Source organism: Pantherophis guttatus, chromosome 13, assembly GCF_059756535.1.
Source record: "Pantherophis guttatus breed Tessera chromosome 13, ASM5975653v1, whole genome shotgun sequence".
In the NCBI taxonomy this organism is placed as follows: Eukaryota; Metazoa; Chordata; class Lepidosauria; order Squamata; family Colubridae; genus Pantherophis; species Pantherophis guttatus.
The window spans coordinates 16,263,731-16,290,102 of NC_142075.1; the positions used below are offsets into that span (position 1 = coordinate 16,263,731).

Genomic DNA, 26,372 nt, shown 5'->3' on the forward strand with positions numbered 1-26,372 from the left:
AATCAGCTGGCCCTTGGGAGGCAGAGAATAGATGGGGACGGGGCCAGTCAGAGATGGTATTTACCGGTTCTCCAAACTACTCAAAATTTCACCTACTGGTTCTCCAGAACTGGTCAGAACCTGCCGAATACCACCTCTGAAGTGACTGCAGAACCACGGAAGCGGTAACTACCCAAATACAGATGGAGATTTTAAAAAATGAATCCAGTTCAACTGACCCCTCCCACAAATGAAATTGGCTTCTATTTATCACTGTGTCAATCCTGAAGTGAGCCTGGCTGAAGCCACCTCGGAGGCTTTAGGGTTGCCACACAGCAGTGGGAGAGGGGGAATAGTTAGATGGGGTTTTGTAGCCAAAACAATGAATTTTTCCTCTGGGAACCAAGGACATTCTCACAGGTGGCTGGCCAGAGGAGGAGCCAGTAACACAGCAACCAGCCAGCACCTGGATTGGACAGTGTGACCAATACTTGGGGGGGGAGAGAAGGGAAAAACCTTTACTTTTAATTAGGTGAAAGCTGCGGGAAATCTCAGAGTCGGCTTTCATCAGTTTGTGTCAATATGATGTATCCAATAAACTGTTCTTTGAGGAACTCGAATGCCTCGGAGTTTGTTTTCTATGGGTGCATTACTTGGAATGCTGACACACTGTTTATACATTGGGTTTTTATTTTTGTAATCTGCCCAGAGTCGTTGAGAGTGAGTGGGCGGCCCTATAAATTTTCTTAAATAAATAAAAAAAAAATTGCGCTACGTGGACAGGTTCTCATATACATGAGGACTTTGGGGAATCTCCCGTTAAGAACGGCGGAGAGTAAAATATCATGCCTGGCTCTGAGAAAGACACTTTGCTTTCCAGGGGAGGCTAAAATAATTAAATATCTGCCCAGATCCCATCTGGAAATAAGTTGTGCAAGCTGTAATGTGGGCTGGAACATGGCTGACCTCACTCTGGAATTCCATATCGAAGGCAAGTTCTCTGATGATTCTTCCAGCCGAAGGGTATTTCAAAAAAGAGCATTGCTCGAGTGACAAGCCATCCCAGATACATTTTCCCCAGAATTGCTTGTTGCCATGAAGATTGGATTTGGTCTGTCAGGAAGAATCTCGACGTTAAGTCGTGAATTAACCACCATGCAATTTTAAGCATGTAAACATGGGGGTAAGTTCAGTGGTACTGGAAAAGGTTTACCGTATTTTTTGGAGTATAAGACGCACCGGACTATAAGACGCACCTACCTTTTTTGGTGAGGAAAACAAGAGAAAGAAATCTGCCTCTGCCTCCCAGCAATGTTGCCTCCTTGCAGCAAACAGCAAACAGCCTGCTTTACTTTCATTTTCATTTTCAGCATAGCTTGATTAGCACAAGGGGAAAAAAAAAATCTGCTCCAGCAATTTACCTCCTTGTAGAAAGCAGCAGAGGCCTGCGCAAAACAGCTGAGAGCAAAACAGCTGAGAGTCGGGAGGCCGATCCAATCAACTTGTGCTAATTAGGCTGTGCTGAAGCTGAAACGAGCTGTTTCTTCTTGCTGCTTGCTGCAAGGAGGTAAACTGCTGGGAGGCAGAGGCCAAAGGGTGGGGGCCAGTGGGTGGGCGGGGCTACATTCGGTGTATAAGACGCACCTAAATTTTCACCCCCTTTTAGGGGGGAGAAAGGTGCGTCTTATACTCCAAAAAATACAGTACTGACTTCTTGGCACATTTTGATGTTATCGTGGTCATAGTTCTCCAACAAAGAAGCCAAATTTTAGAAGCTGAGATGCTGTTGCAGGAATCTCGCTCTGACAAGAGGACCTCTAAGATTTCTGTCCTTTGCCTTAATTTTAACGTTTTAGCTTTTAATGTCCGACGTAATAATGTTTAAATCCTGTAATTGTTTTGTTCTGTTGTTTAGGGTAGTGTAGGAGAAAAGGAGCCTGAGGGTGAAGTCGAGAGAGGAATCAGCCTAGTATTGTTACATTCCCACAAACAGTCTAAGTCCAATCCAGTGGTGAAATCCATTTTTTTTTGCTACCGATTCTGTGGGCGTGGCTTGGTGGGCGTGGCAGGGGAAGGATACTGCAAAATCTCCATTCCCACCCCACTCCAGGGGAAGGATATTGCAAAATCTTCATTCCCACCCCACTCTGGGGCCAGCCAGAGATGGTATTTGCCAGTACTCCAAACTACTCAAAATTTCCACTACTGGTTCTCCAGAACCTATCAGAACCTGCTGGATTTCACCCCTGGTCCAATCCCTCTTGAATTCCATTGAGTCTCATCTAATGACAATTTAGTACTGTTACAGTAGTTAACTAGATCCTTGTGCATAGGCGTGAGCAATAAATCAGCTTAAGTGGAATGGAATGGATAGTTCTGATTCTTCGTGCCTGACGTCTTCAGAGTCATTTGATGGAGAACAAATAAATGAAATACCTACAGCTTCCAAAATGTCATTTGACGAGTCAACCACAATGGAAACCCAATGATGCTGTTTAATCCTACAATTGCAAATATCTGCTTCGGCAGCTATGCATCTGAAGAAAGTTAGCACCCACCCTTCCTAAAAGAATGAAATATTTTAGGAAATATTAAAAAGGCAGAATATTATATATCCCTGGATGAGAAAAGGAGAAGCATGCTCTTGGAAAGAGCCTTGGTAGTACAGTGGTCTAAAGCACCCTGTTATTAAGACCAGCTGCCTGCAATTACTGCAGGTTCGAATCTCACCAGGCTCAAGGTTGACTCAGCCTTCCATCCTTTCTAAGGTAGGTAAATTGAGGACCCAGTTTGTGGGGGCAATAAGCTGACTTTGTATAAATATACAAAAGGATGAAGGCCATTGCTTAGTGCATTGTAAGCCGCCCTGAGTCTCCGGAGAAGGGCGGCATATAAATCAAATTTAAAAAAAAAAGTAGCCCCCACCTTTGTTAATAGCCCCAGAAAGACTGGGCTATCTTGTCTACAAGACAAAAGGCCTTCAGCTCCAGGGTGATAGGATTAGCTCTCACTCAAGATTCAAACCAGGATAAAACCATTGAGCCATAATAGCAGAGGAGAAATCTACTTACTTTCCCTACCAGTTCAAAAGTGCACACACTATCATCACGTCCAATCTTTGACCCTCTGTGCATGCACAGAAGGCTTTGTGCATGTGCAGAGGGTTAAAAACCAGGAAGTAACGACATCTGGGCAGGTGGGCAGAGCCTTGCGCTGCCACTACCGATTCAGCAAACCACACGCCATTGCTGCTACCGGCTGGCGCGAGCCGGACAGAACCGGCAGGATTTCACCACTGCATAATAGGAATTGCCCAACACCCTTTCAGAACTCTTCATTACATCATCACCCAGCAAGATTCAACCAAGCCTGGGACACAGACAGCCTACAAGGTTAGTTGTGACCCCACTGGGAGTCTGACAACCAATAGGATACATTTATTGCACAGGAACAGGAAGCTCAAGGGCAAGGCCCAAGAGAGAGTATAAATCTCTCTCTCTTTCCACTCCATGTGGTCAGCTACCCAGAATCACACGTTCTTGGTGGTTCTGCTTCACCATTAAACCATCCTTCCAAGCAGCCTCCATGTTTCCAGTGTCTCTCTCCCCACTTGGAACTGAACCCAGATGGACATTTCTTCCTAGGCATCACATCAAGAACCAATGAAGGACCTCTTTAGCCACAGAAAACCAAGAGTCTGCGAGAACAGAACTTATTTCCAGGTCATTAAAAAAAGTCCTAGAACTGAAATCAACCAAGCAAGGGTGGGGCTGCTGGGGGTTCGCAGGGGTTTGGGAGAACCTCTAGCTAAGATTCTGTGTTCAGAGAACCCCCAAATCCCACTCCTAGCTGGACCCACCCACCCCACCCCGCCCCTCCCAGGAGTTCCCACGCGGCCCATTTTAGATGCAGGTAAGTACAGGGCACATGTGGAGGCTCGGGAAGGCTGAAAAATAGGCCTACCAGAGATTCAAGAAGTAAATGGGTCCGTTTCCAGCCTCCAGAGGGCCCCTGGAGCCTGGGGAGGCCGTTTTTGCCTTCCCGGAAGCTCAAGGAAAGCCTCTGGAGCCCGGGGAGGGCAAAAATGCCCCCCCACCGTGGTGCAGGAGGCCAACTAGGCCACGCCCACCATGGCCATGCCCACCCAGCAACCAGGCAGAGAACCCCTTGCTATAATTTTTGAAGCTCACCCCTGCAACCGAGCACCAGCCTGATTGTTACTCCCTTATCAGCACAATGTTTTGTTTTGGTTTTCCCTTGGCTAAACAGCTGCCTCGGGGTGCTAACATTTGATCCGGTGCTTCTTAATTAAGGCTGATCCTTTTACAGCAGAGAAAAGCAACAGCCACTTTCAAGCAACCCAAGAAGGCAGCATTTTATCAGACCACCACTTGAAAAGTAATGCATTCGGAAAGTGTTCCTTGAGAGGCGAAGTGACCCACTTCGTTCAAAGAGCCGGGCTGGGCTGGGCTGGGCTTTGATTTATTTTTATCCCAAATTTCTGTCTTGTTGGAAAGGCAACGCAGCAACGAGAATTCAACACGCTGGCGATCATCCTAAAAAACAAAGTGGTTCGAACAGAAGCGGAAGGATTAAAAATAGAATGTGAAAAAGCAGATTAAGAAACTGGCGAATGGTTAGAGCTCTTTGGCACCCAATGGGCAACTTAGGTCTTGGTTGACGTTGCCCATATTATACCTGCCAGCAGCCCCAAAGCAAAGGCCAGGGAGACTTGGAGTTGTTGTTCGGCAAGCTCAGAAGGACATATAGAGCACCCACCCATATCTTGAACCAGCAGAGCCTCAGTGGCGCAGTGGTTAGAGTGCAGTACTGCAGGCTGCTTCTGCTGACTGCCGGCTGCCTGCAATTTGGCAGATCGTATCTCACAAGGTTCAAGGTTGACTCAGCCTTCCATCCTTCCGAGGTGGGTAAAATGTGGACCCAAATTGTTGGGGGCAATACGCTGATTCTGTAAACTGCTTACAGAAGGCTGTAAAAGCACTGTGAAGCAGTATATAAGCCTTATTGCTATTGCTATTCTGGTTTTGCATCTTGTGTGAATTTAGTCTACTGGGTTTAATGCATCCTGCAAACCGGATTAAGGGTGAATTTAATAATTAGGAAGCATGTTGGTCAGGAAGTGTGGGAGACAGTGTAGCATGGAGGTTAAAGTGGGATTGCAGATCCAGATATAGATTTCAAGAGACATGGTGGCCCAGTGGTGAGAGTGCAGTACTGCAGGTTGCTTCTGCTGCCTGCTGGCTGCCTGCAATTTGGCAGATCGAATCTCACCAGGCTCAAGGTTGACTCAGCCTTCCAGCCATCCAAGGTCTACGGAGATTCTCAGTCATCCAGGTCATGGTTGTCCCAAAGGTGCTTTTTGCAAGAGGCGACTGGACTTTCTGTTTTTTCTCTGAAGACGTTTCGCTTCTCATCCATTCTTCAGCTCTTGGATGAGAAGCGAAACGTCTTTAATTTTAATTAATTTCCTGAAAAGTGGCAGTTCATCCCTACAAAAGCTGGGAGTTGGGGTTTTGCTCCCTTCTAGCACTGATGATGTTACCTAGTTAGGGTAATGAAACGTTTGCAAGAAAACGAGCAAGGACCCTTCATGTCAACCCTGAGCTACAAATATTCTCCTTTATTGATACATGTTATCTTCAGTGCAATTACAGTCTGCAGGAACTAAACAATGGGCTCTATTAGCACAAATATTCCCATTCCTGCCAACATTTTGCTATTGTAATTATATAGCAGAGACACCCACATAATATGGTTTGCCCTGATTTGGAAGGAGAAGTTAAAAATAAAAAATAAAAAATAGCAGTGGTCCTATTATTCCTCCTGCACCCCCACTCTTTTCATAAATTCAAGAGCTCAATCGCCAACCTCAATTTTGACCCCAAAGATGTTAAGTTGACAGAATGAAAATGGGAAAGGAAAACAAACCCTTGGGGGAAAGAAAAGCCTTCTTCATAATTTCCTTTGGTTAAAGATAACATATTGGGTTTAAGTCCGTATAAAATATCAGATGCACTTTATATACAGAGGATCTATTCATGGCCCTTGGAATTGGCAAATTATGCTACTAAACACTTAATCCTAATGAGGCTTAAGTTTCAGTTCTAACAATAAAGCTTGCATGAAGCGGGCTAGGGTTGAAATGCGACTCTGGAACTAACTTGCATAATAAAGAATATAAAATCTTTTAAGTAGTCAAAAAAAAATGGTTATATTAATTGGACGCCCGGGATGCAAAATTAGGGAACGGGTTTTTTGCTACTACAGCTGAAAGCTTCCTGCCAGGAGATAAAGGAAGAGGGAGGCAGAGAAAATTCACAGTAGCAAAGTCACATTAAATCCCCTTTCCCTCAATTTCCCTTCATTACACAGCGTTCTTGTGCTGTGAAGAGTTTAAGGGAAATTCATACAGGCGAATTAAGCCATTTTATAACAACGGTTGCTGTTATAACAACAATCTCTTGGTTCAGCATTGGCACCATCATTGGCATCCTTCAGTCTCAAGAGACTATGGTATCGTGCTCTGGAAAGAGGTCCTAAAACAGCATCGGGTGTGACTAAAAAGGCCAATTGGAGAGTGGCAATCCCTTCCACACTGAGGGCAGATACATTCTGTCCCCTGCCCAGCCTCCAGATTTTGCTGGTTCCGGGACGGCCTCTTTGCCTCAGCCTGCCGAACAAGTGTCTCTCCGAATTGGAGAAGGCCATGCTGCGTCTTTAGCCTCCAAGCTGAACGATCGGAGGTCAAGGTTTCCCAGTTGTTAATGTCCATTCCCAGGGCCTTTAGGTCCTCTCCTTCGGCTCACCAGGTTTAAGTTAGAGCCTTTCTCCAGCACCTCCTCTACTGTGGCTGAAAACGTGGTATATCGATAAATGTTTGCATCACGTAGGCAATGGACAAAATCTCCATTCCCTCCTCACTCCTGGGGAAAGGATATTGCAAAATCTCCAACCCCACCACACTCCAGGGGAAAGATACTACAAAATCCCCATTCCCTCCCCACTCCTGGGGGAAAGATACTGCAAAATCTCCATTCCCACTGGGGCCAGCAAGAGCTGGTATTTGCCAGTTCTCTAAACTACTCAAAATTTCCACTACCGGTTCTCCGAACTGCTCAAAATTCCCACGTCCGGTTCTCCAGAATCTGTCAGAACCTGCTGGATTTCACCCCTGCATCCACCCAACCGCTATGGTTGTCCTATTTAGCCACGTTTTCTAAGCCACGTGCATGCGTGCAAGCCACACGTGTGAGCAAAGGAAGGCGTGCATGCACATTTTCGGTGTGCGACAAACCGGTGGTAAAATTATGTGAAACCCACTTCTGGTTGCACATGCTGTTGTTCATCGATCAAAAGCAGAGACCTCGGCCTACTGCAGAAACTAAATCACTGTTATATCAAAATCAGAGACATTTGGCTCCGTGGAGGAAGAGGGTGGCTGACCCACTTGCCTGTTTTTCCTGTTTCGACAATAGTATTTTTTTGGCAAGGGCAAATACGCTGAGTGCTTTGTTTTTGCAGCCGAATGGCTAATCACAATCATTCACCCGGCATTGCTCAATAAAACGTAATTTTGCTCGTGCTCTTCACAATGCCCTTGGGAGGATTAGATTATGTTCCATTCAAGGTTTTATTCCAGAATAAAGGGCCAAGCCCTTCCTGAACTCATTCATTGTTGAGCCTAACCTGAAAACATCGAGCCAAAAAGCCAAAGACTTATTTAATAATTGTTGGATGGATCCCTTTGAAGTTTTTTGCTCGCCCGTAAAAGAAGCTAACAAAAACCATAACGTAAGAGTCAGTCGGCATTCCATGACCGTTATACCCCTGGACCAGTTGCAGTATGTAGCCAGCAAGGTTTGACTCTTGAAGCACCGCCTTCTTCCATGGTGTTCTCATTTACCGAAAATGTAGCCTAGTTTAACGAAAAGAAGGACTAGGGGAGACATGATAGCAGTGGTCCAATATCTCAGGGGATGCCACAAAGAAGAGGGAGTCAAGCTATGCTCCAAAGCATCTGAGGGCAGGATAAGAAGCAATGGGTGGAAACTAATCAAGGAGAGAAGCAACTTAGAACTAAGGAGAAATTTCCTGACCATTAGAATAATTAATCAGTGGAACAACTTGCCTCCAGAAGTTGTGAATGCTCCAACACTGGAAGTTTTTAAGAAGATGTTGGATAACCATTTGTCTGAAGTAGTATAGGGTTTCCTGCCTGAGTAGGGTTTTTTTTTTTTTAATTTGATTTATATGCCGCCCTTCTCCGAAGACTCAGGGCGGCTTACAATGTGCTCAGCAATAGCCTTCATCCTTTTGTATATTTATACAAAGTCAGCTTATTGCCCCCACAAACTGGGTCCTCATTTCACCTACCTTAGAAAGGATGGAAGGCTGAGTCAACCTTGAGCCTTGGCGAGATTCGAACCCTGCAGTAATTGCAGGCAGCTGGTCTTAATAAGCTTAATAACAGGGTGCCTTAAACCCCTGTAGTACCAAGGCTCTTCACCTAGAAGGGTTGGACTAGAAGACCTCCAAGGACCCTTCCAACTCTGTTATTCTGTTATATATTCAAGCATTCACAGCAATTCTTAAATAACTTTCTCATGGCAAAAAAAACCCCAGTTGTGTTTTTTTTTTTTTACAAAAAACAAAATCTCACTTTCTATCTTAAACAGAGACAGAAAGAGGCAAATACATACATGCTCTTGAGATAAGTTGGGATGTTTTCCTCTGCACTAGTTCACGTCTTTGCAACACCCAATAAAATGCTCTTCGGCGACACGCAATTAAAAAAAAGAAAAATGACGTGAGCTAACGGAAATCACTTCCAGATTAATCACAAGGCGAAGATGCGATGCAGAGAGTGCATCTTCCTGGATCTCCTTCTCAATATTTTCTCCTCTTTCAACAGTGGGATGAGGGAATCAAAAGCAGAAAAGTTCGTATAAAATGAGAACGGTTCTCTGCTCTGTTTTGTTGCATGTTGCAACAAACAGGAGATAAAACGATGCATGTCAGATGAAGAGGAAACACAATTGTCTAATTGTGGCTAAGACGGGAGGAGGGGGAATGCCTGGGTTCAGATCCAACAAGCAGAGTGAAGAAAATTAAGGAAGTTTGAGCTCATCGTCATCATTTCTGAGCCATAAAAATCCCATTTAAATTTGAACAGCTATCCCAAAATATTACAGAAATAGGCCCCAACTCTTTTACGCCTCTATATAGAATAGAATAGAATAACAGAGTTGGAAGGGACCTTGGAGGTCTTCTAGTCCAACCCCCTGCCCAGGCAGGAAACCCTACACCACTTCAAACAAATGGCTATCCAATCTCCTCTTAAAAACTTCCAGTGTTGGAGCCTTCACAACTTCTGGAGGCAAGTAGTTCCACTGATTAGTTGTTCTAACTGTCAGGAAATTTCTCCTTAGTTCTAAGTTGCTTCTCTCCTTGATTAGTTTCCACCCATTGCTTCTTCTCCTGCCCTCAGGTGCTTTGGAGAATAGCTTGACTCCCTCTTCTTTGGAACTGGTAGAAACCCACCACTGATGGGTCCCTATCTGTAACTTCTTTTAAATGGAGACATTTCTGCTATTTATCTTCTTTTCAGTCTTTAATACATCCTGTTCATGGGTGAAATCCAGCAGGTTCTGACAGGTTCTGGCGAATCGGTAGCGGAAATTTTAAGTAGTTTGGAGAACTGGCAAATACCACCTCTGGCTGGTCCCAGAGTGGGGAGGGAATGGAGATTTTGCAATATCCTTCCCCCAGGAGTGGGGAGGGAATGGGGATTTTGCAGTATCCTTCCCCTGGAGTGGGGTGGGAATGGAGATTTTGCAGTATCCTTCCCCTGCCACGCCCACCAAGCCACGTGGGCCCACAGAACCGGTAATTTTAAAAAATTGAATTTCACCACTGATCCCGTTTTGCATCAATCGTATAAAAACATCACAAAGATTTTCCATGAGATTAGGTAAAGAAAAAAACAATAATATTTTTCTAATCCACATTTTAAACAAGAGCGAGCTAACCGCCAAATGCTGTATAACTTCCCCCATTCAGGACTGTTACATATCTGAATTTCTACACATGACAGAAAGATAAAAAGCTGTGATTAACAAAAGAGAATAAACCAACAGGATGTTGGGAAAACCCTGAAGACTCTCAATGCTAAACAAAATGTATTTCTCTCATAATCTAATTGCACTCTCGTTTCCAAGACGATTCCCACCAGAGACATAAATACATATTAAAACTAACTCTACAGGAGTGGGGGGGAAAGTCATGTATCGCTTCCATTCCATTCCATGGCAAGTATTTGCAATACAATATAGGAATACACGCACGCACACAAGTCACGTCCTGAAGTATTTTAGCTTTATCTTTCCGTAGTCTGTTGGTTTCCAGCTCAATTTAGATCATTCATAAACTTAATTCATAAGATAATTCTCTCTTTTCTCTCTCTCTTTCTTTTTCTCTCTTTTTCTTTCTGTTTCTGTTTCTTTTTATTTCTCTTTTTTTCCTTTGTCTCTTTTTCTTTTTTCTCTCTCTTTCTCTTTTTTCTTTCTTTCCGTTTCTTTTTCTCTTTCTCTCTTTTTTCCTTTGTTTCTTTTTCTCTTTTTCTCTCTCTCTCTTTCTTTTTCTCTTTCTCTTTTCTTTCTTTCTGTTTCTTTTTCTCTCTTTCTTTTTTTCCTTTGTTTCTTTTTCTCTCTCTCTTTCTTTCTTTTTTTCTTTCTGTTTCTGTTTCTCTTTTTCTCTTTTTCTTTCTCTTTCTCTTTTTTCTTTCTTTCTGTTTCTTTTTCTCTCTTTCTCTCTTTCTTTTTTTCCTTTGTTTCTTTTTCTCTCTTTTTCTCTCTCTCTCTTTCTTTTTTTCTTTCTGTTTCTGTTTCTCTTTTTCTTTCTCTTTCTTTCTCTTTCTCTCTTTCTCTCTTTTTTCTTTCTTTCTGTTTCTTTTTCTCTCTTTCTCTCTTACTTTTTTTCCTTTGTTTCTTTTTCTCTTTTTCTCTCTTTTTCTTTCTTTCTTTCTTTCTTTTTTCTTTCTGTTTCTGTTTCTGTTTCTCTTTTTCTTTCTCTTTCTTTCTTTCTTTCTTTTTTTTCCCTCTCTCTCTCCTCCTCCTCCTCCCAACACATATGGACACACATATATACAGGTAGTTCGCAACTTACAACAGTTGATTTAGTGACCGTTCGAAGTTACAATGGCACTGAAAAATGTGACTTATGACCATTTTTCACAGTTACGACATTTGCAGCACCCCCATGATCATGTGATCAAAATTCAGACGCTTGGCAACTGACTCCTATTTATGACAATTGCTATGTCCCAGGTCACATCAGTCCATCCGTCTTGTGACCTTCTCCCAAGAAAGTCAATGGGGAAGCCAGGTTCACTTAACAACCGGGTTACTCACTTATCAAGTGCAGAGATTCACTTAACAACCGTGGCAAGAAAAGTCATAAAATGGGAGAAAACTCACTTCACTTAACAAAACAAACTTTGGCCTCCATTGCCATCCTAAGTCGAGGACTATGTGTATTCAGCAAGATGTCTAAGAGGAAAACAGACATAAACAGTCAAAATAATGTAAGGCGGGGTGAAATCCAGCAGGTTCTAACAGGTTCTGGAGAACCGGTAGCGGAAATTTTGAGTAGTTCGGAGAACCGGCAAATGCCACCTCTGGCTGGCCCCTGGAGTGGGGTGGGAATGGGGATTTTGCAGTATCCTTTCCCTGTCACGCCCACCAAGCCACACCACACACACCCCAAGCCACACCCTCAGAACCCGTAGTAAAAAAAAAAATGGATTTCACCACTGATGTAAGGGTTAAGTTTGTAGATTGGAACCAGGAAGAGCTAGATCCAAATCATCTCCAATCACATCTCCAAGTTCACTTAATGACAGTCACTCTCCCTGTGACTAACTATGGGGTAAAATGAAGAGAGAACAGCCCCATGTAAGCCAGCTGAGCTCTTGAAAAGGAAAAGGCAGACACAAGCCACATAAATAAATTAAGCCAATTCCATAACCAATTACTGCCAACGCCAGCAGTAACAATATTGTGCTAAGGAACAGTTTAAATCTAATTGAAGGGTCCTTGGTGCTCTCTGAGCTTGGTTGTTTTCTTGCAAACATTTCCTTACCCAGACTAGGTCACATCATCAGTGCTGTTTCAGTGCTGTGTACTGGGGGGGGAGGGGGGGACATTACTTTAAAAATACTTCCTAGTGGAAAATGCACAGATCTGGAGGTTTACTTTAGCTGGAAAATAGTATTTATTTGGAATGTAAGACACACCTTTTTTCCCTCAAAAAAGAGGGTGAAAATCTGGGTGCTTCTTATACTCCGAATGTAGCACCAACCAGCTTCTCAAACAGAGGTTTCAGAGGTTGAAAAAAGCATCAGACAAAAAGCTTCAGAAAAAAAGCCTCCAAACAGAGCTTCAGAAAAAAAAAGCCTCCAAACAGAGCTTCAGAAAAAAAAGCCTCCAAACAGAGCTTCAGAAAAAAAGCCTCCAAACAGAGCTTCAGAAAAGAAGCCCCCAAACAGAGCTTCAGAAGCTTTTTTTCTGAAGCTCTGTTTCGGAGGCATTCAGAGGCAGGAAAAAAAAGTTTTTTCTGAAACAGAATTTCAGAAGTTTCAGAGGCAGAAAAAAAAACCAAGGCACAGAACTCACAATCAAGGAACCTGCTGCTAAAATTCACCTCTGAGAACAGTTGATTGGGGGTATTCCGGGAGGCCGATCCATGCACCAATCAGCTTTTTTCTTATTTTCCTCCCCAAAAACTAAGGTGCGTCTTATACTCCGAAAAATACGGTGAATCAATAGAAAAGCAGCTGTCAATAGAAAAGCAACAGCTGTCCTTTCTCTGGGCCCTGAGTTACTGGAAATGCCTCTCTTGAAATCTTGCTGCTCAGTAGGAATATTTGCAAACTGATTTCATCCACCCGTGCATTCAAGAAAGCAGAATTAATTTTTTAAAAAAACCAATAATAATAATAATAATAATCTGCCACAACAACAGCTGCTCACGTTTGTTAGGAAGTAAAATATTCTTCTAAAATTGCATTATTGTTATTGATAAGACAAAGGCTTATTAATTTGAAGTGTTTAACTTTCTGCAGCTGAGATTGAGTATTATAGGAGCGACCAAGTTCTCTATATGGAAAAAAGGGGAAAAAAAGAAAAAAAAAGAAATGGACCAGACACAGTCTGGAAAAATCCATCTCAGTACTTCCAAATGGGTGTTATTCACATTAACTTCTCACCTCTTCGCGGACAATTCACAACAGAAGTAAAATAACGATTTCGAAAACAGGAAGAAAGGAAAGAACCATTTAAAAAAAACAAATTCTTTGGCCTCCAGCTGGTTAGATGTTGAATCAGCCAAATGGGAAGAAAGCCGAAGTTTTTGTAATGCTGAGCCCAATACGAGTGGTTTGATGAGGTTATGATTTTTAGGGATTTTGGCTTTATTGTAATGCTATTCTATGATTTCTAGGTTTTACAGGATGGCCCAGTGGATAAAATGCAGTATTGCAGGCTAACTCTGCCGACAGCCTGGAGTTTGATTCTGACCGGCTCATTTTACATCCAGTAAAATGAGGACCCAGATTGTTTGAGGGCAATAGGCTGACTCTGTAAACCACTCTGAGAGTGCAGTCAATGTCTTTTTTTTCTTTTTTTTAATATATCTGAAATATTAAACTTACAGAGTCATGGACCACCATTGGAGATGAACAATTATGCAGATCAGAGTCAGGTGAAATTTATACTTCTAAAACTGCAACATTTTGGCCACTGCTGTTTTTCAGCTGGTAAAAAATCTTCCAGAATGATATATGTCATGGCAGCAGAAAAACATTATAAGACATTCCTCTCAATCGAGCAGAATTTTGGCACGGTAAAGTTCAGTGAAAATAAGATTATGAGGCAATAGAAATTGACCATCTCAATAGTAAATACCAGAGGTGGGTTTCAGCAGGTTCTGACCAGTTCTGGAGAACCGGTAGCGGAAATTTTGAGTAGTTCGGAGAACCGGTAGTAAAAATTCTGACTGGCCCCAAACCCATCTATTCTCTGCCTCCCATGTCCCAGGTGATTTTGCAGTATTCTTTCCCCGGAGTGGGGTGGGAATGGAGATTTTACAGTATCCTTCCCCTGGAGTGGGGTGCGAATGGAGATTTTACAGTATCCTTCCCCTGCTACGCCCACCAAGCCATGCCCACCAAGCCATACCACAGCCACCAAGCCACTCCCACAGAACCGGTAGTAAAAAATTTTGAAACCCACCACTGGTAAATACCAACAGTTCACAGTTCACAACAGTCTTGTAATGACAGCCTTAAGGGCACTTTGAACATTGTTTTACAATTCAGTTGAGTTAACTTACATTCCATGCATTTGGAAACATAACTAGCTGGACGTTTTCTAGAAACCGTATTTCTCTATAGATTATTTTCCAGTGTAGTTACATTATTCTTTCTAGCAACGCTGAGCATAAATCAAATACAGCGTGTATCAATACTCTTCTCCAAATTTTGTTTTGCACTAATAAAGCATCTCTCTAACCCATCACCTGTATCTAAATATCCACTGTCAAGCATCCTGAACATCATGAAGCTTCCCCTACATCCAGAACATGCTTGCATAGCAATCTGTCATCTTGAAATCAACAGGAATATAAAAGGAGCCACATTTTAAATATTCCCCATTGTCAGCTCTGACAGGATAATGGGGAATACTATCCTATCAGAGCTGAAGAAGCTCCTTGGATGAGAAGCGAAAACATCTTCAAAGAAAAAACAAGAAAGTCCACTTGGCTCCTGAAAAAAGCACCTTTGGGAGAACCACGAGTTGGATGACTAAGAATCTCTACAGACATTTTAATTTTCAGGCAGAAATCTGGTTGCTGGTTTTGTCAATTATATATAAATATACCTCATGGCATATATTTCAAAATCCGTTTGTTGCTCACGCTCTTCCACTATTGATATTGGCCTTGCAAATGCCTTAAATAAATAAGCAGTTTTATTGTGGTAACCTATTCCCAGTTCGATAGTGTTTGAGGAAGCTTTAAAGGGGGGGAAAAACCATTCTACAATATAAAAACATATTAATACTCAATTACTTCTAAAGCAGGACTGAGCTCTCAGCTTCCCTCTTTACTACCCCATGTAGATTCTGCCAAAAAAAAGGGGGGGAGGACTAACAGCTGTTTAGATCACAAGAATATTAACTAGAAAGCTACCATTAGTCATAAAGTAAAAGCAGAGGTTTGCGTAAGCTTTGCGGTTACATTGTCAATGCACAAGTATGTTGAAGATAACGCTAAATATTTCACAGACGAGTCTGCTTGACAAATTCGTAACTGTCTTTTGGGGGGAAACAGGGAGAGGTTTTGTATCTAATCTTCACCCATTTGCTTCTGGGTCCTTTTGCACAAGACTACACAACTACAAGTCAGTTAAGTTAAAAATGTGATAATTTCTTCTTCATGTTCGTCCTGCTGACCAAAACACTAGGGTACGATGAAGAACTCACAGATAATAGTTAAGCAATTATCTTATGTGGGAAATTGTAGATTCCTTTTGAAAGAGGAAGGAATTTATGACCCATAATTCCCAGCATAATTCTTCCATCCTTGCCTTTTGAGACAAGGGCTTTAGGGAGGTCTATTTCAGCAACATCTGGGGAGGGCAGAAGTTTTACCCTTAGGTAACAACTGTCTAGAGCAGTGATTCTCATCTAGTCCAACCCCCTGCTCACAAAGGAGACCTATACTAGGGATTCGAACCACTGACCTTTCTGATCGACAAGCTCAGTGTCTTAGCCACTGAGCCACCTAACTTATTTCTTTATTTAAAAGATCTGTATGGACACCCATCTTAAATATAATTCTGGACAGCTTATAACAACAATCAAACCCAGGCACTATAAAATCATAAACCATAAAACCAAAATACATCAGGGCTACACTTACAAGTTAGAAATAAAATATTGTCCATTTCTTGCCTTTTTAAAGATTAAATAAAATAAAATGTACTTAAAACAAAAAATGAAAAATGTACTTAATTTACTTAATTAATTAACTTACTTAACCAATTACTTAATTTACTTAATAAAAATAACTCAAATAAAATAAAATACAATTTACTTCCAAAGGTGCTTTTTCAAGAGGCAACTTGGACTTCCTGGTTATTCTTTGAAGACATTTCGCTTCTCATCCAAGAAGCTTCTTCAGCTCTGAGAAGAAGAGCTGAAGAAGCTTCTTGGATGAGAAGTGAAACGTCTTCAAAGAAAAATCAGAGCTGAAGAAGCTTCTTGGATAAGCGAAAGGTCTTCAAAGAAAAATCAGAGCTGAGGAAGCTTCTTGGATGAGAAGCAAAACGTCTTCAAAGAAAACTCAGAGCTGAGGAAGCTTCTTGGATGAGAAGCAAAACATCTTCAAAGAAAAATCAGAGCTGAAGAAGCTTCTTGGATGAGAAGCGAAAGGTCTTCAAAGAAAAATCAGAGCTGAAGAAGCTTCTTGGATGAGAAGCAAAACGTCTTCAAAGAAAACTCAGAGCTGAGGAAGCTTCTTGGATGAGAAGCGAAACGTCTTCAAAGAAAAATCAGAGCTGAAGAAGCTTCTTGGATGAGAAGCGAAACGTCTTCAAAGAAAAATCAGAGCTGAAGAAGCTTCTTGGATGAGAAGCAAAAGGTCTTCAAAGAAAAATCAGAGCTGAAGAAGCTTCTTCGATGAGAAGCGAAAAGTCTTCAAAGAAAAACAAGAAAATCTAGTTGCCACTTGAAAAAGCATCTTTGGGACATCCACAACCTGGATGACTGAGAATCTCTGTATACAATTTACTATTATTATTATTTTTTTATTTCATACACAATTTACGTTTTGTTCTTTCTGAATTTTTTTTTTTTAAAAAAAATACATTTTTGAGAGTCCTGGGCATATCGTCCCCTGAGTCGGCACTGCAAACCCATCTCTCTGCTCCTTGCCCAGTATTTTGACCATGACTTTTCTTCGTCTGATCCACGAGCACCGCTCTCGCTTACCTGCAGACGGACGCAGAGGGTGAGGGCAGCAGTCCAGAGGACCTTCCAAAACCGTCTGGTGGCGTTGGCCTCGGCCATCTTCTCGGACCTTTATAAAAGAGCAGAAAAGGAATTTTTTTTGGAGCTCGGAATGTGCAGTTCTCAAATGCCCCCTGCCAGAAACTGAATGACTAAAGCAAACTAGGTAAGCACTCCAAACCAACTTCTGGAAACGGCACAGCCTAAACAGCGGAGGTTTGTCCTGGCCAGGAATACAGAACTCACCAAGGAACAAAATGAGTCCAGCACAAAGACTGAGGGCACTTTCAATTAAAAGCAGGAGGACCTGGCCTTTTTCCTTTGCTCCTTCCGCCAATTGATCGAGGCAGAGGAGACCTTCTCTCTGTCCCCTCGTCCATCCCCTGCAGCCAAAAAAACAAAATCGAACCTGCTCCGCTATTTCAACACTTTTTTTTTTTTTTTGCCTTGCTTCCCGACAAAAGAGGCGAAGGCCAGAACTTTTGAGCTGCCTTTGCCAAAACATCCAAGCCATGTTGGAAAAAACAACAGCTCTCGCTAACTTTGCAGAAAGGAAGGGAGAAGGGTTGAGGAGCGCAAAGCACGGATTGTTTGGTGGATTAGAAACAGAGAATCGTTCGCTGTTGTTGGTTTTGTTTTTAGTGGGGTTTTTTGGTTTTTCTTGTGTGTTTTTCTGGTCTTTGGTCTAAAAGGGCATCGTGAAATTGCCTTTCTTGCTGTGCCAAAGCAAATTCTTTTGTTAAAAGCTGCAGAGAGTTACGCGCAGAAGGCTGCACGAACTGCTGGTTTTACTCTCCCTTTCTGCGAAAAGCATTTTTTCCCCACCCAAAATCTAATTTGCAAGAAGTTTCTGATTTTAGCCAAACTGGGCTGGCAAGGCTCCATCTTCATAATATTACAGGGTGGGGGAGAGAGAGGGTTTTTTTGCAGCGTTGCTCAAAGGTGAAGAGAACACGGGCAAGCGCCAGCCCCAGAGTTTCCCTCCATCAGGCACTCTCTTGTGCCTCTTCTCTTCCGGTCCACGTGCCAGGCGTGGCTGCCTGTCTTGCCGTGGCAGCGCTCCAAAAGGGTGCTTGAATGATGGAGAGACTAACTGTGCTTTTGAAGCGCCATGTCCAAGAGCCGCTTATTTCCGAGAAATTAAAACGCCTATAACTTCAGCGATTCGAGCTGCCTGAAAAAAAAAAGTTGGGGATGAGCTTGTTTCCCAGAGACTTGACTCGTTTAGAAAAGACACAGGTAATCCTTGACTTACAAGGGTTTGAAATTACGACGGCACACCGAAAAAAGGGGACTTAAGAGTGTTTTCCACACCTATGACTGTTGCAAGTCACGTCTATCAAAATTCAGAAACAAAAAAAACGTAGCTTTGGCTCCATTTTGCAGCTGTCATTTTCCTGTTTACAATCTGACTGACAGCCTTTGTGGTCCTGTCACATGGCTGGGAATTTTGGGAGGTCGAAATCCGACATGATTCTATTCCAAAGGTCAGCAGGCGGAGGCACGAAGGCCTATTTGTGCTTTCTCTTTCTCCCTCTCTCTTTACACCTAAACACACAGGGTGTCAGGGTGGCAAGATCCAGGAAGACTGAGGCCTTCCTGGCTTATCTATAGGACTGAGTTGTGCAACCCCCTGAATTCAGTTCAAAGATGCATTTCGGAATAAATGGACACAGAGGTGTTACAAAACGAAAACGGCACCGGAAAAAGATCACTTAGGATCGTTTTTCACACTTTTGCAGCAGCCCCACAGCAACCGGTTCGTATTTATGACGGCTGCAGCGTCCCCGGGGATTATGCGATCCCCTTTTGCGACCTTCTCATGAGCAAAATCAATGGGGGGAGAGAGGAAGCAGGATTCGCTTAACAACCTTGTTATTAATTTAACACCTGCAAGTGGACTTGCTTAACAATGGGGACAAGAAAGGTTGCAAAATGGGGCAAAACCCACTTAACAACTGTCTCGCTTAGCCACAGAAATTTGGGGCTGGGGTGTGGTCATAAGTTGAGGACTACCTGTACTAGTGGTGGGTTTCAAATTCAAAAGAACATGAAAATAGTTTGCTTGCTAGGTGTTAGAAAGGAAAAAAGCCCAGAACCGAGTAGATGTGATTCTACTGAGCTGGAGCTACAAAAAAAAAAAAAAAACCTTGGCTACGTAGGGAAAAACCTGGCTAGAAGAAAAACATATATATATATATATATATATATATATATATATATATATATATATATATATATATATATATATATATATATATATATATATATATATATATATGCAAAAAGTTAAAATCTCAGGTGTTTTCCCGCGTCATTATAAATAAGTTGGTTAAAATATTTAAAATCCTGGTTAAAATCCTGGTTAACCAGGGTTTTAAATATTTTAACCAACTTATTTATAATGACGCGGGAAAACACCCGAGATTTTAACTTTTTGCCTATGCACACCCGCGAAAACTTAAACTTAAGATATATATATATATATATATATATATATAGAGAGAGAGAGAGAGAGAGAGAGAGAGAGAGAGAGAGAGAGAGAGAGAGAGAGAGAGAGAGAGATAGATATAGATATAGATATAGATATAGATATAGATATAGATACAGATACAGATATAGATATAGATATAGATATATACCCTATAAAAGTGAAGTTTCAAAAGTTCTCATCGTGTTTGTTTCCTGGCCTGGCCTACCTCAAAAGGCTGACGAAGAGTGGGTTTATACAAACAGAAAATAGGCTGATTGCACATTAACCCAACTCATGTAGTTTGCAGTTCTGTGGTTGAGTTTACTCAATGCATTTAACCAGATCTGTTAAAAAAACCTACCACAGGCTATGCTTATTTAGTTTTAATCTTGGCTTCTTCTTCTTTTTTAAATGGCTTGGCAGGTTTTAAGTACCAAGCTCATATATTTAGTTTATCCTTCAGTAATTTTTTCTTTTTTTTTTTTTTTTGCAAAGCCAGCAAACAGTTAAATCTTAACTGTACAAATTCCAATCCAGAACACCGATTCATATGATGTGCATTGTGAAAATGCAGGCCATGTGTGCCACCTTGTGCAAAATAAGGAGAGCAAGAGAACGCTCCTCATTCCAGAGATATCACTTTAAGGAAACTTTAAATCAGAAGTATGGGAATTAAAAGATCTGACGAAAGAAACTGCCAAATTTATCCCTCAGCCAATTTGGTTTGGTCAAGAGCCACTCTGTAAGAATCGCACTTTCAGACTTTTTTTTAAAAAAAATAAATCTGTTCCTGCATTGAAATACCGTGTTTCCCCGAAAATAAGACCCTGTCTTATATTTTTTTTGAACCCTGAAATAAGTGCTTGGCCTTATTGCCATGCGCTCAAAAGCCAGATTGGGTTTATTATCAGGGGAGGTCTTATTTTGGGGGAAACAGGGTACTTACATGTATGTTATCCTAAGCAGTGCTACGAAATTGATTTAGATTTCCAAATAAGGGTTTAGAAATCACGTCCAAGTAATGTTTAAGTCTGCAATGCCACTGGAACTTCGTTCTCTTGCATTTCTTCCATACACCGTCTCTGTGTCACAGCAGGGATTAAGCCAACAAAGGTCACACACTATTGGCTTTGAAATGGGATAGGATACAAAAATGTCTGGGATGTCGGTTACATAATGTAGAAGGGCAGGCAGGCTATAGTGGATGGCATTAAGTGCCTGCTGCCTTAGCCACATTAGGTACGACAAAGCCACGATCCGTGGTTTGCAATCTGTCACTGTTGAGCTCACCTAACGCGCAAAGCCCGAACCTAGCAATCCACTTTACAAATAGAATAGAGTAGAGTAGAGTAGAGTAGAATAGAATAATAGAGTAGAGAAAAGTAAAGTAGAATAGAATAGAATAGAACAGAACAGAATAATAGAGTAGAGTAGAGTAGAGTAGAGTAGAGTAGAGTAGAGTAGAGTAGAGTAGAATAGAATAGAATAGAATAGAATAGAATAGAAGAATAGAATAGAGCAGATCAGAACAGAATAGAACAGAACAGAATAATAGACTAGACTAGACTAGACTAGACTAGACTAGACTAGACTAGACTAGACTAGACTAGAACAGAACAGAACAGAACAGAACAGAATAAAACAGAATAGAACAGAATAGAACAGAATAGAAAATAGAATTCTTTTATTAGCCAAGTGCGATTGGACAAACAAGGAATTTGTCTTGGGTGCATAGGCTCTCAGTGTACATAAGGAGAATAAAATACATTCATCAAGAATAGAAAGATCCAACACTTAGTGATAGTCAAGGTTACTAATAAGCGATCAAATCGTACTAGGAAACCAATAAAAACAATATATATTGAAAGATACCAGCAACATGGTTAGAGCCATAGAGATAGATACTAGGAAGGAAGAGAAGAGTAATAGTAATGCAGTTTATTATTATTAAATGAGTGTAATGAGCTCAGCCAGTCTCTATGAATAGTCTGGAAAACTTTTGCTAAGTATATTTTGACTGGTTGTCCTTTTTTTCAATCTGCAGTTATTCAGCTGTAGGCACAGCCTGCTGCGTTCCAGGGGTTCAAGGCTGTTGCTCTGACTCCCTTTCCTCAATTTATTGCCGCCACCATCACGTGAAAAGAGGTAAGTAATGTTGATTTTCTCCAACACGCTAGACTGATATGTGGCCAGCTAGCTGGCTACTCAGTAGCTCAAGGCACTGTGCAAATCCCAGCCATTTGGTTTCCCTCACCTTCAGCCAAGATTAATACAACTCCTTAAAACAGGCCAGGTCACCCCATGGCTGATGGCTCTTCTTATTTTGCACAAGGCGGCCCACATGGGCTGCGTTTCAACAATGCACATATTAATTGGTGTTCTGGATTGGAATTTGTACAGTTAAGATTAACTGTAAACAATAATAACAATAAAGTTGTTATTGTTATTGTCTTTATTCATTAAATATCAGACTCAGTCAACTGAACATTCAAACATGCATCACAAATATCATTGACTGGTGCTAATGGTTGATACGGGTTGCTGCCAGCGTCCTAGGCATCAACCAAGTACCTTCTTAAGTTTTACGACGGTCCAAGTAGCACAGTTTTTTGCAGTTCCGCTGGTGTTATTGCAGGAAGCTGCAATTTGTTGATGTATCTTATAAAATTCTTGGACATGGCACTATTTATTATTATTATTATTATTTACTTTATTCATTAAACATGAAACTCAGCCAACTGAACATTCAAAAATGCATCACAAATACCACTGACTGATGCTAATGGTTGATACAAGTTGCTGCCAGCATCCTAGGTATCAACCAAGTACCTTCTTAAAATATATAATGTTCCAAGTAGTGGAGGTTGTTTTTTTATTATTATTATTATTATTATTATTATTATTATTATTATTATTATTATTATTATTATTATTGATCAATCTTTAGTAAGATTCGCAGCCTTTGAGGCTGGTTAATAGCTCACCAAGGACCTAGGAACTGTTAAGGTATCGTCGGAGGATGTAAGCTGTTCCGAGTAAGGTGGTTTTTTGTAGAGTCAAAATGTTCAAGTCTGGCAAATTTAGAATTTCTAAATAGCGGGGTAGCCCTTTGGGTATTGCCCCGAGGGCTCCAATTATGATTGGTAACTTGGTTACCAATGATTGGTAACTTGGTATCAACCAAGTATCTTCTTAAAATATATAATGTTCCAAGTATTAGGAACCAGTATTACTATTATTATTATTATTATTATTATTATTATTATTATTATTATTATTATTATTATTATTATTATTATTATTATTGGTTGTTGTTGTTTCTGGCTTTGCAAAAAAAAACAATTACTGAAGGATAAACTAAATAGACGAGCGAAAAGGCGAGCTTGCTTCTTCCCACCTCTGCCCCCCCCACCCCCCCTCCTTCTTCAGACCCGGAGATAAGGGCGCTCTCTCCACATGCTCAGAGGCTACTTCCCTCTACCACCCAGAAGGAGGGGAAGAGAGCCCTCAACCTCTCAGGGTGGCGTCCACACCCCCCACCCACCCCCCACCCAAGGGCGAAAGCGGGCGGAGAAGAAGAGCGAAAGGAAGGCGCCCCTCCTGCCTCGCCCCGGGTCCTTTGGGGTGGGGGTGGGGGTTTCTCTGCCCACCCACCCACCTCGTGCGGCGGCGTTTCTCTCCTTCGGTGCCTCCTGAGCGGGGAAGGGTCAGCAGAACGGGCGGAAAGAAGAGCTCCTCCGGTCCAAAGCAGAGTCCCGGGACGTCGCCGGAGGCTTGCAAGAAGGCAGCTGGCAAGCGAACAAGTGCCCGCCCTTCCAAGCGAGCAGGCGGGACGGTTAGGGCTCGCTCGCCCGTCCGCCCGCTGCCTGCCTGCCTGCCTTCCAGGCTGCTTGCAAGCCCACCGCCCAGCCCAGGTCCTGGGAAGTCAAGTTCCCCAATCCAGGGATGAAATCCAGCAGGTTCTGACAGGTTCTGGAGAACCGGTAGCGGAAATTTTGAGCAGTTCAGAGAACCGGCAAATGCCACCTCTGGCTGGCCCCAGAGTGGGGTGGGAATGGAGATTTTGCAATATCCTTCCCCCCCCAGGAGTGGGGTGGGAATGGAGATTTTGCAATATCCTTCCCCCCAGGAGTGGGGTGGGAATGGAGAGTTTGCAATATCCTTCCCCCCAGGAGTGGGGGGGGGAAATGGAGATTTTGCAATATCCTTCCCCCAGGGGTGGGGTGGGAATGGGGATTTTGCAGTATCCTTTCCCTGGAGTGGGGTGGGAATGGAGATTTTGCAATATCCTTCTCCCTGGAGTGGGGGGGGGAATGGAGATTTTGCAATATCCTTCCCCCTGGAGTGGGGTGGGAATGGGGATTTTGCAGTATCCTTCCTCTGCCACGCCCACCAAGCCACGCCCACAGAACTGGTAATAAAAAAAAATTGGATTTCACCACTGCCCCAATCCACGTCTCTCCACCTGCGCCGGAGTGGGCACCACACGCTCAAGAACACGCGTGGACAGCGCCTCCGCTGCTTGCTAGCCAAGCCAGGCAACCGAGCACGCAGAGCAAGCCACCCACGCCCAGCCCCGGGGTTGAAGCCAGCGGCTAGTTTGGGAATGCGGGGAAAGCAGGGAGGAGTTGCTGACACGCGTCGGCTCCCGGGGAGTGTTGGGGGGGGCACGTGGGAAGAGTGGGAGGGTGGAAATTCCACTTGATGCCGCCCTGGGGTTTTTTGAAGCCCCAGAAACAGCCTCGCGCAGATTTTTGCGCGAGCCGAAGCCAACGCAGGGGGGGGGCTAATCGACCGACTGGGATAAGCATGAAACGAGGCGGAAAAAAAGATAGGGAGGGGGCAGTGGTGAAATCCGAATTATTTTACTATCGGTTCTGTCGGCATGGCTTGGTGGGCATGGTGTGTGTGTGGCTTGGTGGGCTGGCAGGGGAAGGATACTGCAAAATCTCCATTCCCACCCCACTCCAGGGGAAGGTTATTGCAAAATCCCCATTCCCACCCCACTCCTGGGGGGAAGGATATTGCAAAATCCCCATTCCCACCCCACTCCTGGGGGGGAAGGATATTGCAAAATCTCCATTCCCACCCCACTGCTGGGGGGAAGGATATTGCAAAATCTCCATTCCCACCCCACTCCAGGGGGAAGGATATTGCAAAATCCCCATTCCCACCCCCACTCCGGAGGCCAGCCAGAGGCGGTATTTGCCGGTTCTCTGAACTGCTCAAAATTTCCGCTACCGGTTCGCCAGAACCTGTCAGAACCTGCTGGATTTCACCCCTGCACCCCCCCCCCAGCAGTAGGCTGTCCTATGTAGCCACATTTTCTAAGCCATGCGCATGTGTGCAAGCCGCGCACGTGAGCAAAGGAAGGCAAAAGCTTCTTTTGCGGATCCTGCCTTAGAATCATTTCAACCTCCACACCAAACATAGGAGGTTTCCAGAATTTTGGCCACTGCTGTAGATCTCACTGATTTCCAAAGGATGAGAGGGAATACCGATAGTTTGTCACCTTAAAAGAAAAAAAGGCTGAAAAAAACCCTCACCTGTGAATGCACACAGCCTCTCTGGAAGGTTTCCAGGAATAACCTTTAATAAATAATATAAAGTTCAAATAATTTAGGTAATATCACGGGAGGTGGGGGAGGGGAGGCAGGTGCCAACTGCTAATCTACCTTTCTGGCTAGAGTCATTTCCTTATCTGCAATATTACTCCAGCTTTTCCTCTGGGGACTTAAAGTGAGTTCATGCACTTCTTTGGCCAATTTTTACCTCCTTAGTTCTGCGAGCTGAACCACAGCTCCCAAACATCCCTACTCGTTTGCAACTCATGCTCATTTGATATTATTGCAGGGAGGAAAACAAACCACGAACTCCGGCTGTTTCTGCAAAGCGGGGACTAGAAGCTACAATCCGACCAGGCCAATACCATCACCCCCTCCCCCATCCTCCCCCACCCCGCTTCTTACCTGTTTTCCCGGAAAGGTGCCTCTATAGGGGGAAAAAACCCCTCACCTCTCTATTGCATCCAAGAAAAGGGACCTTGGAGGTCTTCTAGTCCAACCCTCTGCTCGAGCAGGAGATCCTATGCCATTTCAAACCAGTGGCTGTCCCAGTCTCTTCTTAAAAACCTCCAGTGATGAAGCAGGCAGGGGAAAAAAGGACCAGTTGCCAGCCAGCTGCTCACAAATATTAGGAGAAGCTCCGCTTAGACGCCTTCCCGTTCTCTAAAAACTTTTGCTTTTTCAGTCTCTTATTCCACCTGGGAGGGAACGAAGTGGCCCGTTTGCCAGTAGCGGCCCCCCCTCTCCACTCCTCCACTCTCTGGAAGGGGCCAAGGAAAGCGTGGCGCGGCCACGAGATCAGCCGACCGCCACAATATCTAATTAGCCCATCATCGCCGCCGCCAAGGCTTAAAATACGCATCGCGAAACCACAAAATCCAGGAAAGCGTTGAAGGAGTTTAGCTGGCTCCGGATTGCAAGCTCGGCTATCGTTGGAGAAGGAGCGCCCCCTAGTGGAATGACTAGGTACTCGCGTGGGGGAAAAGTTCGTCCCGTGATATATGCCCGACACCTGTGCTCAGGGCAGCTACCAACGAAGGAGAAGATTCTGTAACTCAGGGTTGAAAGGAAAGGTCCTTGGTGCTCTTTGAGCTTGCTCGTTTTCTTACAGACGTTTCATTAACCTAACTAGGTAACATCATCAGTGTTAGAAGGGAGCAAAACCCCACTCCCAGCTTTTGTAGGGATGAACTGCCACTTTTCAGGAAATTAATCTCTATATATAAAAATGTGAAAACCACTCACGCATTAATCACGGAATCTCCAGAA

At 43.1% G+C, this 26,372-nt stretch overlaps 1 protein-coding gene across 5 annotated transcripts in view; it reads right to left on the bottom strand.

Annotated features, from left to right (window-relative positions):
• Window positions 1-25,978, bottom strand: part of ADAMTSL3 (ADAMTS like 3) — a 174,940-nt gene extending 148,962 nt beyond the window's left edge. For 2 of the 5 annotated variants that reach the window (XR_015729807.1, XM_087878203.1), the window contains exons 1-2: window positions 23,198-23,414; window positions 17,049-17,136 (exon numbers count right to left, since the gene is read on the bottom strand). Coding sequence is in view for 3 of the 5 variants with exons in the window: in XM_087878203.1 (XP_087734329.1) it covers window positions 17,049-17,126 (78 nt within the window). In the remaining 2 variants the exon portion in view is untranslated. Of the gene's footprint in view, window positions 1-8,699; window positions 9,027-17,048; window positions 17,137-17,312; window positions 17,449-23,197; window positions 23,415-25,508 lie in introns of those variants that run through there. The other 3 variants (XM_087878204.1, XM_087878205.1, XM_087878206.1) reach the window with 3 other exon arrangements.
• Between the last annotated feature and the right edge of the window lie 394 nt (window positions 25,979-26,372).